The following is a 15,634-nucleotide window of genomic DNA, read 5'->3' on the forward strand; positions in this document are numbered from 1 at the left end:
TCAAGATCTTTTTGTACAGTTCTTCTGTGTATTCTTGTCACCTCTTCTTACTGTCTTCTGCTTTTGTTAGGTCCATACCATTTCTGTCCTTTATCGAGCCCATCTTTGCATGAAATGTTCCCTTGGTATCTCTAATTTTCTTGAAGACATCTCTAGTCTTTCCCATTCTGTTGTTTTCCTCTATTTCTTTGCATTGATCGCTGAGGAAGGCTTTCTTATCTCTCCTTGCAGGGATAGGCAATAATATTCACATGATCAGGTCCAACTTAGGTGGGAGAAGAGTTGACTGGAGATCTCCTTCATAGCCTCCCTTGCTAGTTCCAGGGAAAGGGGAAGAGTCACATGACATTTCAGTGATTTTTTTTTTTTTAAGGGACAATTTGGGAAAAGATAGCTCCCTTGTGTTCCTTCTTTCAAATATGACACTGGCCTAGTATAGCCAGCTCAAGTTCAAATCCAGATCCCACTACTTGCTAGTTGGGTGAGTTTGGGTAGGGTACCTTATTTTTGTTTCTCCTTTTTTTAATATGAAGATATGAAAAGTTACTCTCATGCTGTTTTTGAGAAGATAAAATGAGAGAACACATACAGGAGTTCGAGTGGTGCTGGGAATATAGTAAGGACCCAATAAATGTTAATGATGAGGGTGATGCATATCCACACTCTGGCAACTAGATCTCACAGTTTCCCCCCAGGCCAGCAAAGGTCACTTCACCTCCATGTCCCAAGACCTACTTCATTGTATCCTCGACATCTTGGTATCCATAGTCCCCCTCCAACTGATCACTGAAACTCAGTAACCCTTGGAGTCGTTTGTTTTTTTCTTATTGTCAAAATGATGCTAGCAATCAAAATGAAATGGCAAAGGCAGGAAATCACACATAATCAGACGACCCTAACAAATAAAACTCAATTCTTTTCTCCAGTCACTGTCTACCCTTTTCCCTTGTATGTAACATTTTGACTTCACTGGATAGAATTACACATACTACTTTGCATTCTTTCCTTTCACCTTACAACCAAAGTATTTCTTTTTACTTGAATATTAATTTTTATTTAAATTTATTTTAAATTGGAGGATAATTGCTTTACATTATTGTGTTGGCTTCTGCCTCATATCAATATGGATCACCCATATGTGTACATATGTCCCCTCCCTCTTGAACCTTCTTCCCACCCCCCACCCCCCACCCCATCCCACCCCTCTAGGTTGTCATAGAGCACTGGATTTGAGCTCCCTACATCATATAGTAAATTCCCGCTGACTATCTAATTTTACATATGGTAATGTATATGTTTCAATGCTACTCTCTCAATTCGTCCCACCCTCTCCTTCCACTCATATGTCCAAAATCTGTTTCTATGTCTGTGTCTCTATTGTTGTCCTGAAGATAGGTTCATCAGTACCATTTTTCTAGATTGCATATATATGTATTAATATATGATATTTGTTTTTCTGACTTACTTCACTCTGTATAATAGGCCCTAGGTTGATCCACCTTATTAGAACTGAGTCAAATGTGTTCCTTTTTATGGCTGAGTAATATTCCATTGTGTATATGTAGCACAACTTCTTTATCCATTCATCTGTTGATGGACATCTAGGTGAGTTCCATGTCTTAGTTATTGTAAATAGTGCTGCAATGAACATTGAGGTACATGTGTCCTTTTCAATTATGGTAGCATTTTCTATCTTAACATACACTCTGCATTGCTATAGTAGTGTGTGAGACAAGTCAGGACCTAGCTAAGTGACCAAGAAAGGCAAAATGATTAAGCAAAATATTAAAACAGATTATTGAAACAAAAAGTTGAAACAGAATATCCCTTGTTTGAACAACTAAATCAATATGGTAATTCTCAGCAAATTCCCAATCCATTTACTGATCTTTTCCAAGAGGGTGGCACTTGTTGGACATAGTTCAATGGCAATTTCTCCCTCTTATAAGGTCCCTTCTCAGATCTGGACTTCAGTGCTTTAATTCAAGAATGAGGACTAAGTCTACTTCAGAAACAGTACCTAAGAGGGGCAAAGTCTGAACACACCCACAGGGTAGAGTGCTAAACAGTACATCACAAGGCAGCAAGCAAGCTCTAAAATCCAACAAGGTGGCAGCTCTGGTAGAAAGCTTTCCCACAATCAATTATTTTATAGGTTTTCTGACTATTGTGAGTTTTCTGGTGTGTGATAAGGGAGGAGCTCTGGCTGAAGGCTTTCCCACATTCACTACAGAGATATGGCTTCTCTCCAGTGTGGGTTCTCTCATGCCGAACCAGGGAAGACCTCTGGCTGAAGGCCCTTCCACACTGATTACACTCATAGGGGTTCTTGCCAGTGTGAGTCCGTTCATGTTGGTTGAGAGATGAACGGTCACTGAAGGCTTTTCCACATTTATTACACTCATAGGGCTTCTCGCCTGTGTGCGTTCTCTTGTGCAGGATCAGGTAAGAACTCTGGCAGAAGGATTTCCCACAGTCTTCACATTGATAGGGCTTTTCCCCTGTGTGGATCCTCTGATGTTGGGTAAGAGATGAAATCCTGTTGAAGGCTTTCCCACATTCATGGCATGCATAAGGCTTTTCTCCAGTATGAGTTCTCAAATGCCGAGTGAGGGTTGAGCTGTGTGTAAAGGCTCTCCCACATTCCTGACACTCAAATGGTCTCTCTCCTGTGTGGATTCTCTGATGCTCACTCAGGGAATGCCTCCGGTTAAATACTTTCCCACACTGGTGACATTCATAGGGTTTCTCCACTGTATTGATTCTGTTTTGTATGGTAATTGCCATACCATGATTAAATGATTTCCCACTTTCTGCATATGCAGAAATTCTCTCTCCCATTTGAGTTCTTTCATGTGGAATAAGGTGAATGTTTTGGCTGAGATCTTTTCCACATTTAATACTTTCACCAGGTCTCTGGTCTGGATATCCCATCTGATGATGGTTTAAGAATGGATCAGATACCAAACTCGCAATAGCTAAGTCATAGTCATAAAAATGTCTTCCTATAGAATCTCGTGATAAAACAAGTTCTGAACTCAGGTTACAGTTTTCCCCAAATTCATACCAGTCAATAGGCTTCTCTTGAGAAAATGCTACTATCTGGGGGTACCCCATTTGCCTCAAAAGCCTCTGGAAGTCTTCACAGTTCCCCTCAGATTTAGTATAACCCCAGTCCTCTCTGGGGAGCTTTGTAATATTCATACCCCCAAGTGGTTCTTCCTCCAAAACCACCTTCTTGTAAACTGACTGTTGGCTTCTCAGTTTAGTCTCCCAATCTGAAATAAATTGAAGGTTGGGTGGGGGGCAGGGGGAAGAAAGAAAAGCAGGACAAAATTATTTTCAACAACAACAAAAAAAGCATTTCCAACATATACAAAGGACCTGTGGATTCATGTTCAAACATCAGCTTTTAACATGGAGGAAGGCAAGGTGAAGGAAAGATGGATCAGAATACTGGTGGAGCAAAAAGTAAATGTGGAAAGAAAGGGGAGAGAATAAGATTGCAGAGGAAATAAGACAGACATATGGCAAAAAGCACATGAAAAGATGCTCAACATTGTGAATTCTCTGGCAGTTCAATGGTTGGGACTTAATGCTCTCACTGCCAAAGGCCTGGGTACAGTCTCTAGTCAGGGAGCTAAGATCTTGCAAGTTGTGCAGCATGTACCCCCCAAAAAAAAATTATGCTCAACATCACTAATTATTAGAGAAATGCAAATCAAAACTATGATGAGATACAAGCTCAGTCAGAATGGCCATCATCAAAAATCTACAGATAATAAATGCTGGAGAGGGTGTGAAGAAATGGGAACCCTCCTACACTGTTGGTGGGAATGTAAACCGGTGCATCTACTATGGAAAACAGGGCTTCCCTGGTGGCTCAGACAGTAAAGTGTCTGCCTGCAATGCGGGAGACCCAGGTTCGATCCCTGGGTCGGGAAGATCCCCTGGAGAAGGAAATGGCAACCCACTCCAGTACTCTTGCCTGGAAAATTCCATGGACAGAGGAGCCTTGTAAGCTACAGTCCATGGGGTCGCAAAGAGTCAGACACAACTGAGCGACTTCACTTCACTTCACTATGGAGAACAGTAAGGAGGTTCCTTAAACAACTGAAAATAGAGCTACCATATGACCCAGCAATCCCACTCCTGGGCATACACCTGGAGAAAACCATAGTTTGAAAAGATACATGCACCCCAATATTCACAGCAGCACTATTCACAATAGCCAAGACATACAAACAACCTAAATTGTTCATTGACAGATGAATAGATAAAGATGCTGTACATATATACACTGGAATATCACTCAGCCATAAAAATGGATGAAATAATGCCATTTGTAGCCATGTAGATGAACCTGAAGATTGTCATACTGAGTGAAGTAAGTCAGAGAAGGACAAAAATATGATATTGCTCTTATGTGAAATCTAAAAAAAAGTGGTAGAAATGAAATTATTTACAAAACAGAAATAGAGTCACAGATGTAAACAACAAACTTATGGTTATGGGGGAAAAGGGGTGGAGGAGGATAAATTGGGAGATTGGGATTGACATATATACAATACTACATATAAAATAGATAACTAACAAAGACCTACTGTATAGCACAGGGAACACTACTCAATATTCTATAATAACCTATATGGGAAATGAATCTGAAAAAGAATAGATACATGTACATGTATAACTGAAATACTTTGCTGTACACCTGAAGCTAACACAAAATATTATACATAAACTAGACTCCAATAATTTTTAAAAAAAATAAGAGTGAGGAGAAAAAAAAGAATGGAAGAGGGAAAAAATTATCAATAAAGCAGAGAGGGAAGAGATGAAACAGGAAACACAGGTAGAATTGCTTCCAGAAGGAAAAGGGATGTTTTTCTCTGCACCTAGAGGGTTAGTGGAAGTTGGTTCATGGCAGAAGGTTGCTGGGAGATAAACTAAAGGCACAATGGGAAGAAACAGCCAAGCACCTCAGCCTTCTCCTTAGACAATTAGGGTCTCTGTGGAGGGACCTATGACCAGGAGCCCCCAGACACTGTCCCCATCCCAGTGGGCCATATCTGCCTGCTTCGCACCTGAATATGAAGCTCGCAGAGTTCCTTTCCCTGCCATCCACATGGCTTCTCCTTGCTCCAGGTGGAAAGATACCACTGGTTGAAAGAGTGAATATGCCGTCCACAGAGAAAAAGTGGTAACTTGAGAGGCTGATGCTAGGCATATGGTGCCATCCTCAAAGCCTGAATTGGTTCTCTGGTTCCTCAAGGCTTCTGAAAGAGACATGGGAGAGGTAACACAAAGACCAAGCTAAAGATTGTATTTTCCTAATTTAAAAAATGATCATACACTTCTTCAGAGATACAAATGGCCCAGTAAACACATGAAGAGATACTCAATATCACTAGTCATTAGGAAAACACAAATCAAAACCACAGTGGATACCACTTTATACCTATTAAAATGTCCATAAAATTTTTAAGGGCTTTCCAGGTGGCACTAGTGAAACAAGAGATGTTATCAACACCTCAACTACATTTCTACAGTGGCACGGGCTGCCATATACTGAAAGAATCAGACCATTTGCCCTACAGGAGACATCACAAGCGCAGGAACCATGCATGTCTCATTTACCAGTAAATCCCTACTTCCTAGCATAGTTCTTGACGTGCAGTAGATGCTAAACAAACATGACTTGACGGACACAGAAGGACCAGCTGGTCTTACCCACAGAGGCCAGGTTCCCACAGGTCTCTAGCATCACATCTCTGTAGAGCTTCCTCTGACCAGGGTCCAGCAGCTCCCACTCCTCCATGGAGAAGTCCACGGCCACATCCTTGAAGGTCACCACCTCCTAAAATATCACGATGGATCAGCTCAAGAACGCCCCCCCACCACCAACCAATGTCCAGAGAAAGTAAAGTGAAGGTGTTAGTTGCTCAGTCATGTCCGACTCTTTGCCATTCCATGGACTGCAGCATGCCAGGCTTCCCTGCCCTATTTCACCACAATTTAAAAAAATACATATGTGTGCATTTTAAAGAGGATGGCACCTTGGGGCACCCCTCCCTGCTCTATGGGAGAAACTTCGGGGTCTTCAGAGATGCTTGGAGCCCAGGAAGGAGGCACAGTCCTCCTGAAGGGATAAGGGACCTCCTCCTCATACATAAGAGCCACCTGAATGCCTACACCCAGACACTCATGACAAATTCTCCTCCTTTCCCAAAAGGCAAGGGTGCTCCATGTCTGACAGGTGTGTCCCTCTGGACACGCTGGGTGCCTTTCAGGGGAGAGGAAGTCCCACTCACCTGGGGCCAGGGGAGCAGGCACTCAGCAGCCATTCTGTCCTCCCTCCTGGGCAAAAGCAGGTTCCTGGGCAGGCAGGGCTGGGAGAGGAAAAATGCAGAGTGAAGACTGGATCTGGCCTGTCCCAGACCCCAGAGTCCTCTCCACCACTTGAGGTCACACATACAACACAGAGGAGAGTCATGGAAGCCAGTGATGTGAACAGAATGAAGGGACAAAGTAGGTGATCAAATATTAATCCCACTAGGGGATTGGAAGTACAAAAACATGGAAGACCCCTGTAGGTTAGTGATTACTCAAGAAAGCAGGTTTGTTTTGAGAGAGTCATTTCCTAGGCAGGTTGATAAGAAGTCTAGGAGTCCCCAAGAAGAGAGGGGTCTGGAATTCTCAAGGAGGAAGAAAGGACAAACTTTTTTCCCTCTACATTCCTTAGGATTATGTATCCTGCCTGAGGACAGTCTCTGGATTAAACCTTCTGGCTAATTCTGTTATCTTAAAATGTAAATTATGGGAGTAGGTCTGGTGAGGTATTTACAACCTCCAGATATTCTTTGGATTCATTGGAGAGTATATAACTCCATTGCTAACACTAGCAAGCGGGTACTCTTTCTACCCCCTTCTGATGTCTATGTCAGAAGCTTTCTCTATCTTCTTTATACTTTAATAAAACTTTATTACACAAAAGCTGTGAATAATCAAGCCTCGCCTCTGGCCCTGGATTGAATTCTTCTCCTCTGGAGGCCAGGGATCCCGGTGTCTTTACATGGTTCAGCAACAACTTTTCAGTTTAGCTACTAAACCAAGTAGGCCTTCTTGACAACAAAACCATGTAACCAGGAGCATGAGACATACCCCCAAACGATAAAACAATGGTGGCATGAGCCCCACATTCTGCCCAGTGAGCTCAGTAAATTAATGATCCCTACAACATGCTCTCTGAACACATGGAAAAACAATCATTTGTGGACCTAGCTTGACCACACAGGGACAAGAAAACTCCCCTGCTCAACCTGGAGGAATAGATGCTGATGATGGAAGCATGATGTCTACTCAAGAAAGACAAAGAAAGTCTTCTTCCCCTCCCCATTTTAAAACTGAAGCCCACTAAGTTCTCACAGCATTTCTCATGTGCCTACTTGTAAGCCTCATAAGCAACCTATTCTAATAAATCACTTATCTATCACTTTGCTCTTGCTGAATTCTTCTCTGCACTGAAACATTATCTTTCAGTGGTACCGGAGTTCTACAGAGCCCCCCTGAAATGACACCAATCAGTTTCACCAGGACAAGCCAGGGGTCTTAATGGCTCCATTTTCTGTGGGTTTTATTTGTTTTCTTGGCCGTGCTGTGTGGCACACAGTGTGTGGGATCCGAGTTCCCTGACCAGGGATCAAAACGGTGCCCCCTGCAGTGAAAACTCAGAATCCTAACCACTGGATCACCAGGGAAGTCTCAGTGGCTCCATTTTCTGGATGAAGATACCAGAAGATACCAGGTCTTAGAGGCACACAAGTTCTACTGTGAAACACTCTGTACTAGCATCCCAGGGTGCTATGACAAATGACTACACAATTGGGATGCTTAAAACAGCACAAATTTATTTTCTTCCAGGGAGGTGAGAAGTCTGAGATTTAGGTATGGCAGGACCCATCCCCCACAAAGGCTCCAAGTGAGGGTCCTTCCTTCCTGCAAGAGACGTAAGAGACATGGTTTCCATACCTGGGTCGGAAAAATCCCCTGGAGGAAGGCATGGTAACCCATTTCTTCTTGCCTGGAGAATCCCAGGGGCAGAGGAGCCTGGCGAGCTATGATCCATAGGGTCACAAAAAGTCAGACAGGACTGAAGTGACTTAGCATGCATACACATACTCCAATTAAAAAATAAATTTAAAAAGATAGTAATGAGTATCGCCAAGGATGGGAGACTCTCACACATTGCTAGTGGGAATGGAAAATGGTGTAGCCACTGTGAAAAACAACTACCACAACTACTGAGGCCCGTGCTCCACAGCCCACGCGCCACAACAAGAGAAGCCACCGCAATGAAAAGCCTGTGCGCCACAACTAGAGACAGCCCGCATACAGCAATGAAGACTCACCGCAGCCCAAATAAGTAAGTAAATCAGTACAAGTTTTAAAAATAGAAAAGTTTAAAAATCTAAAAATTGTGGCAGCTTTCACAAGATCCATTAGGGACCAGAGGGGATGTGATGCAAATTCTTTTCCTGAGAGCTGGCTCTGACCCCCTCCACGTGGGGGGTGGGAGCTATGGGTGCAGGATGCCATGCTGAGCCACGCCTCATGGTTGTGTCAGGTGATGGGACACATGATACTTTACCCTGGGGAAACATCTGCTGATGGGTGCCCCCTGGGACACACAATACTTAACCTGGGGAAACACCTGCTCATGATAAGACTGGCGTGGGCTGAATCATGTCCTCTAAGTCTTGACCCCCAGTAGCTGTGAATGCGACCTTATCTATAGATAGGATCTTTGCAGAGGTGATTAGTTAAGATGAGGTCATACACCGAAATCAGATTGATTATATTCTTTGCAGCCAAAGATGGAGAAGCTCTATACAGTCAGCAAAAACAAGACTGCAGGCTGACTGTGGCTCTGATCATGAACTCCTTATTGCCAAATTCAGACTTAAATTGAAGAAAGTAGAGAAAACCACTAGACCATTCAGGTATGACCTAAATCAAATCCCTTACGATTTTACAGTGGAAGTGACAAATAGATTCAAGGGATTCGATCTGATAGATAGAGTGCCTGAAGAACTATGGACGGAGGTTCGTGACATTGTACAGGAGGCAAGGATCAAGACCATCCCCAAGAAAAAGAAATGCAAAAAGGCAAAATGGCTGTCTGAGAAGGCCTTACAAGTAGCTGTTGAAAAAAGGGAAGTAAAAGGCAAAGGAGAAAAGGAAAGATATACCCATTTGAATGCAGAGTTCCAACGAATAGCAAGGAGAGATAAGAAAGCCTTCCTCAGTGATCAGTGCAAAGAAATAGAGGAAAACAAGAGAATAGCAAAGACTATAGATCTCTCCAAGAAAATCAGAGATACCAAGGGAACATTTCATACAAAGATGGGCACAATAAAGGACAGACATGGTATGGACCTAACAGAAGCAGAAGATACTAAAAAGAGGTGGCAACAATACACAGAAAAACTATACAAAAAAGATCTTCATGACCCAGATAACCAGTGGTGTGATCACCCACCTAAAGCCAGACATCCTAGAATGCAAAGTCAAGTGGGCCTTAGGAAGCGTCACTATGAACAAAGCTAGTGGAGGTGATGGAATCCCAGTTGAGCTATTTCAAATTCTAAAAGATGATGCTGTGAAAGTGCTGCACTCAATATGCCAGCAAATTTGGAAAACTCAACAGTGGTCACAGGACTGGAAAAGATCAGTTTTTATTCCAATCCCAAAGAATGCTCAAACTACTGCAAAATTGCACTGATCTCACATGCTAGCAATGACACCCCATTCCAGTACTCTTGCCTGGAAAATCCCATGGATGGAGGAGCCTGGTAGGCTGCAGTCCATGGGGTCACTAAGAGTCGGACACGACCGAGCGACTTCACTTTCACTTTTCACTTTCATGCATTGGAGAAGAAAATGGCAACCCACTCCAATATTCTTGTCTGGAGAATCCCAGGGATGGGGGAGCCTGGTGGGCTGCCATCTATGGGGTCGCACAGAGTCGGACACGACTGAAGCGACTTAGCAGCAGCACACGCTAGCAAAGTAATGCTCAAAATTCTCCAAGCCAGGCTTCAACAGTACATGAACCATGAACTTCCAGATGTTCAAGTTGGACTTAGACAAGGCAGAGGAACCAGAGATCAAATTGCTAACATCCGCTGGATCATCAAAAAAGCAAGTTCCAGAAAAACATCTACTTCTGCTTCATTAACTATGCCAAAGCCTTTGACTGTGTGGATCACAACAAACTGTGGAAAATTCTGAAAGAGATGGGAAAACAAGACCACCTGACCTGACTCCTGAGAAATCTGTATGCAGGTCAAGAAGCAACAGTTAGAACTGGACATAAAACAACAGACTGGTTCCAAATTGGGAAAGGAGTATATCAAGGCTGTATATTTGTCACCCTACATATTTAACTTTTATGCAGAGTACATCACGAGAAATGCTGGGCTGGATGAAGCACAAACTGGAATCAAGATTGCTTGGAGACATTCCAATAACTTCAGATATGCAGATGACACCACCCTTATGGCTGAAAGCGAAGAAGAAATAAAGAGCCTCTTGATGAAAGTGAAAGAGGAGAGTGAAAAAGTTGCTTAAAGCTCAACATTCAGAAAACTAAGATCATGGCATCAGATCCCATCACTTCATGGCAAATAGATGGGTAAACAATGGAAACAGTGACAGACTTTATTTTGGGGGGCTCCAAAATCACTGTGGAGAAGGCGATGGCACCCCACTCCAGTACTCTTGCCTGGAAAATCCCATGGACGGAGGAGCCTGGTAGGCTGCAGTCCAGGGGTCACGAAGAGTCAGACACGACTGAGTGACTTCCCTTTCACTTTTCACTTTCATGCATTGGAGAAGGAAATGGCAGCCTACTCCAGTGTCCTTGCCTGGATAATCCCAGGGACGGGGGAGCCTGGTGGGCTGCCATCTATGGGGTCGCACAGAGTCGGACACGACTGAAGTGACTTAGCAAAAATCACTGTAGATGGTGACTACAGCCATGAAATTAAAAGATGCTTGTTTCTTGGAAGAAAAGTTATGATCAATTTAGACAGCATATTAAAAAGCAGAGACATTATTTTGCCAACAAAGGTCCATCTAGTCAAAGCTTTGGTTTTTCCAGTAGTCATGTATGGATGTGAGAGTTGGACTATAAAGAAAGCTGAGTGCCAAAGAATTGATGCTTTTGAACTGTGGTGCTGGAGAAGACTCTTGAGAATCCCTTGGACAAGAAGGAGAACCAATCAGTCCATCCTAAAGGAAATCAGTCCTGAATACTCATTGGAAGGACTGATGCTGAAGCTGAAACTCCAATCCTTTGGCCACCTGATGCAAAGAACTGACTCATTTGAAAAGACCTTGATGCTGGGAATGATTGAAGGTGAAAGGAGAATGGGACAACAGAGGATGAGATGGTTGGATGGCATCACTGACTCAATGGACATGAGTTTGAGTCAGCTCCGGGAGCTGGTGATGGACAGGGAGGCCTGGCATGCTGCAGTCCATGGGGTCACAAAGAGTTGGACACGACTGAACAACTGAACTGCACTGAACTGAGGTCATACTGGGGTAGAGAGTGTCCTAATGCAATATGACTGGTGTCTTTAAAAAAGACACACAGACTTCCCAGTGGTCTGGTGATTAAGACTCTGTGCTCCCAATGCAGGGGTCCAGGTTCAATCCCTGGTCAGGGAACTAGATCCCACATGCCACAACTGAGAGTTTAAATGCTGAAACTTCCCTGGTGGTCCAGTGGTTGGAAGTCTGCCTGCCAATGCAGGGAACATAGGTTCCATCCCCAGTCCAGGAGGATCCCACATGCCTCAGAGCAACTGCGCCTGTGTGCCACAACTGCTGAAGCCCACTCACCCTAGAGCCCATGCTTCACAAGAGAAGTCACCACAATAAGAAGCCTGCATACCACCACTCACCACAACTAGAGAAAGCCCATGCATAGCAATGAAGACCCAGCTCAGACAAAAATAAATAAATAAAAGTTTTTAATGGGGAAAAAATAGACATGTGACTTCCCTGGTGATCCAGTGTCTAAGACTCCACACTTCCAATGCAGGGGGCCTGGGTTTGATCCCAAGTCAGGGAACTAGATCCCACATGTGCAATTAAAGATATTGAATGCTTCAATTAAGACCTAGTACAGCCAGAAAAATTAAAAAAAATTTTTTTTAAACAGAAACACACAGGGAGAAGGCCATGGGACAAAAGAGGCAGAGACTGGAGTGATGCAGCCACAAGCTAAGAGACACCAAGGACTGACGGCCACCACAGGAGGCTGGAAGAGGCAGAAAGGACCGTCCCCTGGAGGCTTCAGGGGGACCAGAGCCCTGTGACATCTTGATCTATCTGCTCTTGGGACTTTAAATTGCATCTGATGGTAATGAGTTCAGGACCCCCTATCCCATTCAAGCTCTTTCAACCAATCCACTCCCACCCTTCCGTGGTTCAAGGGATTCCCCCTCCCTTGTGGTTGATGTCAGTGACCCCGTTTGGCCCTCATTTACCTAGGCCTCTGGCACCTGCCTCAGGGTCTTCCCTTTCAGGGTTCAAACCACTGAAACTCTGTCCTTTCTCCACAAGAAAGGGCTGATGAGGGCTTCCTGGCAGGGAAAAATGCAATCCATCCCAGGGAACAGGAGGCATTGGCAGAATGTTCTGCTGCGACCTCATTCCTGAGCAGGGGTGTCTGGGTACCAGTGGAGTAGACCCTTGATAGCGTCTCACTGGAATCACAATGCTAAGGCTAAGCCAGGGTCTTTCCTCCTTGACACCTACACTGGGGCTGGACCGTTCTCTGAGGGGCGTCCTGGGCATTGTGGGGTGTGGAGCAGCATCCCTGGTTTCATCCCCTCCATGCCAGGAGCCCCCAGGTCCTGACAACCACAGACGGCCTCAGACACTGCCCAGTATCACCCCTCCAAGGGGGATGAACCACCCGAGGTCAGACCTCCTCCCTGGGTTTGCCCAAGCGCCCAGTGAGTCTACATGCAGGAGTCTGGACGTTCGGTTTACTCCATATCCTTGTACTGTAACATTAGGCCTCTGAGAGCTCCATTTACCTCACAGCACAGTTTGCCCCCACGGACCTGTCGTGCAGGGGTATTTTCACAGAGTAGGTGCTGGACTGTTTCACAGGGCAGGTGCAAGCTGCCCGACTTCTCTGACTCTTCTTTGCGCCTGCAGTGTGACAGGTGGAGCAAACCCAAGGGTAACAGTCCAGGCCATCCCTCCCGCTAGGGACCCCTCCCCAGACCCCATCCCGACCCCTGATAGCCTAACTACCCGCACAGGCGCGGGGGCCAGGCTCGGGGTCACATCCTGTCTGCGCGGCCCGGATGAAAGATGCGTGGGTGCTGCGGTCCCAGGTGTGGGCGAAGATAACCCACAGCGCAAGCCTAGTCTACCCGAGTCCCGCCGCGGAGGAGGCGCTCAGTGCAGCGCGACCCGGGGACCCGTCAGCACCCGGCCTGCCCGCGCCCCCCATCGGCGACCCCAGTTAACTCACACCGCCGTTGTCGCCTGGGGACGCGCGCTCACGATGGATTCGGCAGTGCGCTTGCGCACCACAAGGCCATGAACTACAAGTCCCAGAAGGCTCCGGGCGCGATCCTGCGTCTCTGTCCCCTGGAGGCAGCCGAGTTGAGTCACAGCACCCTCTATGGGCGGGCGGTGTCTCTTCAGGATTGAGATACCTCCTGCCTCAGAGGACGTCCTCATATTCCAGTCGCACACGCCTGCTCTTGGAGCAACTCAGGCGCATGCACAAATTTCTTCACTAAAGGAGAAAATCGAGTGGTGGTGTAGTGGACTCCCCGCTGCCACTGCAGGGGGCACAGGTTCGACTCCTGGTCGGGGGACTGGGGCCCACATGCCGCGTGGCATGGCCTAAAAAAAAATAAGGGCGAAAATTCAGTATATTCAGCACTATGACCACCTGATCTGCCTCTTGAGAAATTTGTATGCAGGTCAGGAAGCAACAGTTAGAACTGGACATGGAACAACAGACTGGTTCCAAATAGGAAAAGGAGTCTGTCAAGGCTGTATATTGTCACCCTGTTTATTTAACTTATATGCAGAGTACATCATGAGAAATGCTGGACTGGAAGAAACACAAGCTGGAATCAAGATTGCTGGGAGAAATATCAATAACCTCAGATATGCAGATGACACCACCCTTATGGCAGAAAGTGAAGAGGAACTCAAAAGCCTCTTGATGAAAGTGAAAGTGGAGAGTGAAAAAGTTGGCTTAAAGCTCAACATTCAGAAAACGAAGATCATGGCATCCGGTCCCACCACTTCATGGGAAATAGATGGGGAAACAGTGGAAACAGTGTCAGACTTAATTTTTCTGGGCTCCAAAATCACTACAGTTGGTGACTGCAGCTATGAAATTAAAAGACGCTTACTCCTTGGAAGGAAAGTTATGACCAACCTAGATAGCATGTTCAAAAGCAGAGACATTACTTTGCCAACAAAGGTTCGTCTAGTCAAGGCTATGGTTTTTCCTGTGGTCATGTATAGATGTGAGAGTTGGACTGTGAAGAAGGCTGAGCGCCAAAGAATTGATGCTTTTGAACTGTGGTGTTGGAGAATACTCTTCAGAGTCCCTTGGACTGCAAGGAGATCCAACCAGTCCATTCTGAAGGAGATCAGCCCTGGGTGTTCTTTGGAAGGAATGATGCTAAAGCTGAAACTCCAGTACTTTGGCCACCTCATGCGAAGAGTTGACTCATTGGAAAAGACTCTGATGCTGGGAGGGATTGGGGGCAGGAGGAGAAGGGGATGGCAGAGGATGAGATGGCTGGATGGCATCACTGACTCGATGGACGTGAGTCTGGGTGAACTCCGGGAGTTGGTGATGGACAGGGAGGCCTGGCGTGCTGCAATTCATGGGGTCGCAAAGAGTCGGACACGACTGAGCAACTGATCTGATCTGATCTGATGCCTGAGACGTAGATTTGCCAATAAAACAGTAATAACATTATTAGCTATTATTTATTAACACACTAGCAAATCTATAGGCCACTATATAGTAAACTTATTGTTTTAATGATAGTTTATTTATTAGTAATATTAATATATTGATTTATGTTGTGGTGGTGGTGATTTAATCACTAAGTTGTGTCTAACTCTTGTGGCCGCATGGACTGTAGTCTGCCAGGCTCTTTTGTCCATAGGGTTTTCCAGGCAAGAATACTGGAGTTGCCATTTCCTTCTCCAGGGGATCTTCCTGACCCAAGAATCGAACCCAGGTTTCCTGCACTGCAGAGAGATTTTTTACCGACTGTGCTACCAGGGAATTCCCTAGATTTATGTCAGTAGTATTCTATTAAATAATAAAACTACCACGGTTAATATATTAATATAAGTTGGTAATATATTCTTAAAACTTGCAACCTCCAGAATGGTGAAAAGCACATTGTTGGTGAAACCAAGTCCATAGTCATTTGTTATAGGGTCCTGAATGATCTCAGACAATGTGCTGGACAATTTTTCAGCCCCTTTTTCAAACTGACTTTTCCAGGCTTAGCCCATAACATGGAAGGTGTGCTGCCTGGATTCCTCCTTCAGGATTGAA

The 15,634-nt window shown here is 45.0% G+C and overlaps 1 protein-coding gene across 1 annotated transcript; it reads right to left on the bottom strand.

The window, feature by feature from the left end:
* Positions 1 to 1,811: 1,811 nt before the first annotated feature.
* On the bottom strand, positions 1,812 to 13,621 carry ZNF554 (zinc finger protein 554). Its single transcript, XM_005888334.2, has 5 exons — positions 13,562 to 13,621; positions 6,315 to 6,392; positions 5,734 to 5,860; positions 5,088 to 5,279; positions 1,812 to 3,278 (listed from the first exon to the last, which is right to left on the bottom strand). Exons 2-5 carry the CDS (start codon positions 6,345 to 6,347, stop codon positions 2,095 to 2,097), a joined length of 1,536 nt encoding a protein of 511 aa, XP_005888396.2. The 5' UTR covers positions 6,348 to 6,392; positions 13,562 to 13,621; the 3' UTR covers positions 1,812 to 2,094.
* Positions 13,622 to 15,634: the final 2,013 nt, after the last annotated feature.

Source organism: Bos mutus, chromosome 7, assembly GCF_027580195.1.
Source record: "Bos mutus isolate GX-2022 chromosome 7, NWIPB_WYAK_1.1, whole genome shotgun sequence".
NCBI lineage: Eukaryota > Metazoa > Chordata > Mammalia > Artiodactyla > Bovidae > Bos > Bos mutus.

Excerpts from the sequence above, each read along its gene's own strand:
- ZNF554 (XM_005888334.2), bottom strand. The coding sequence starts at position 6,347 with ATGGCTGCTGAGTGCCTGCTCCCCTGGCCCCAG. Across the intron at positions 5,861-6,314 it reads GCCTGCTCCCCTGGCCCCAG|GAGGTGGTGACCTTCAAGGA; the intron begins GTGAGTGGGACT and ends GTGATATTTTAG. Across the intron at positions 3,279-5,087 it reads TCTGCGAGCTTCATATTCAG|ATTGGGAGACTAAACTGAGA; the intron begins GTGCGAAGCAGG and ends AATTTATTTCAG.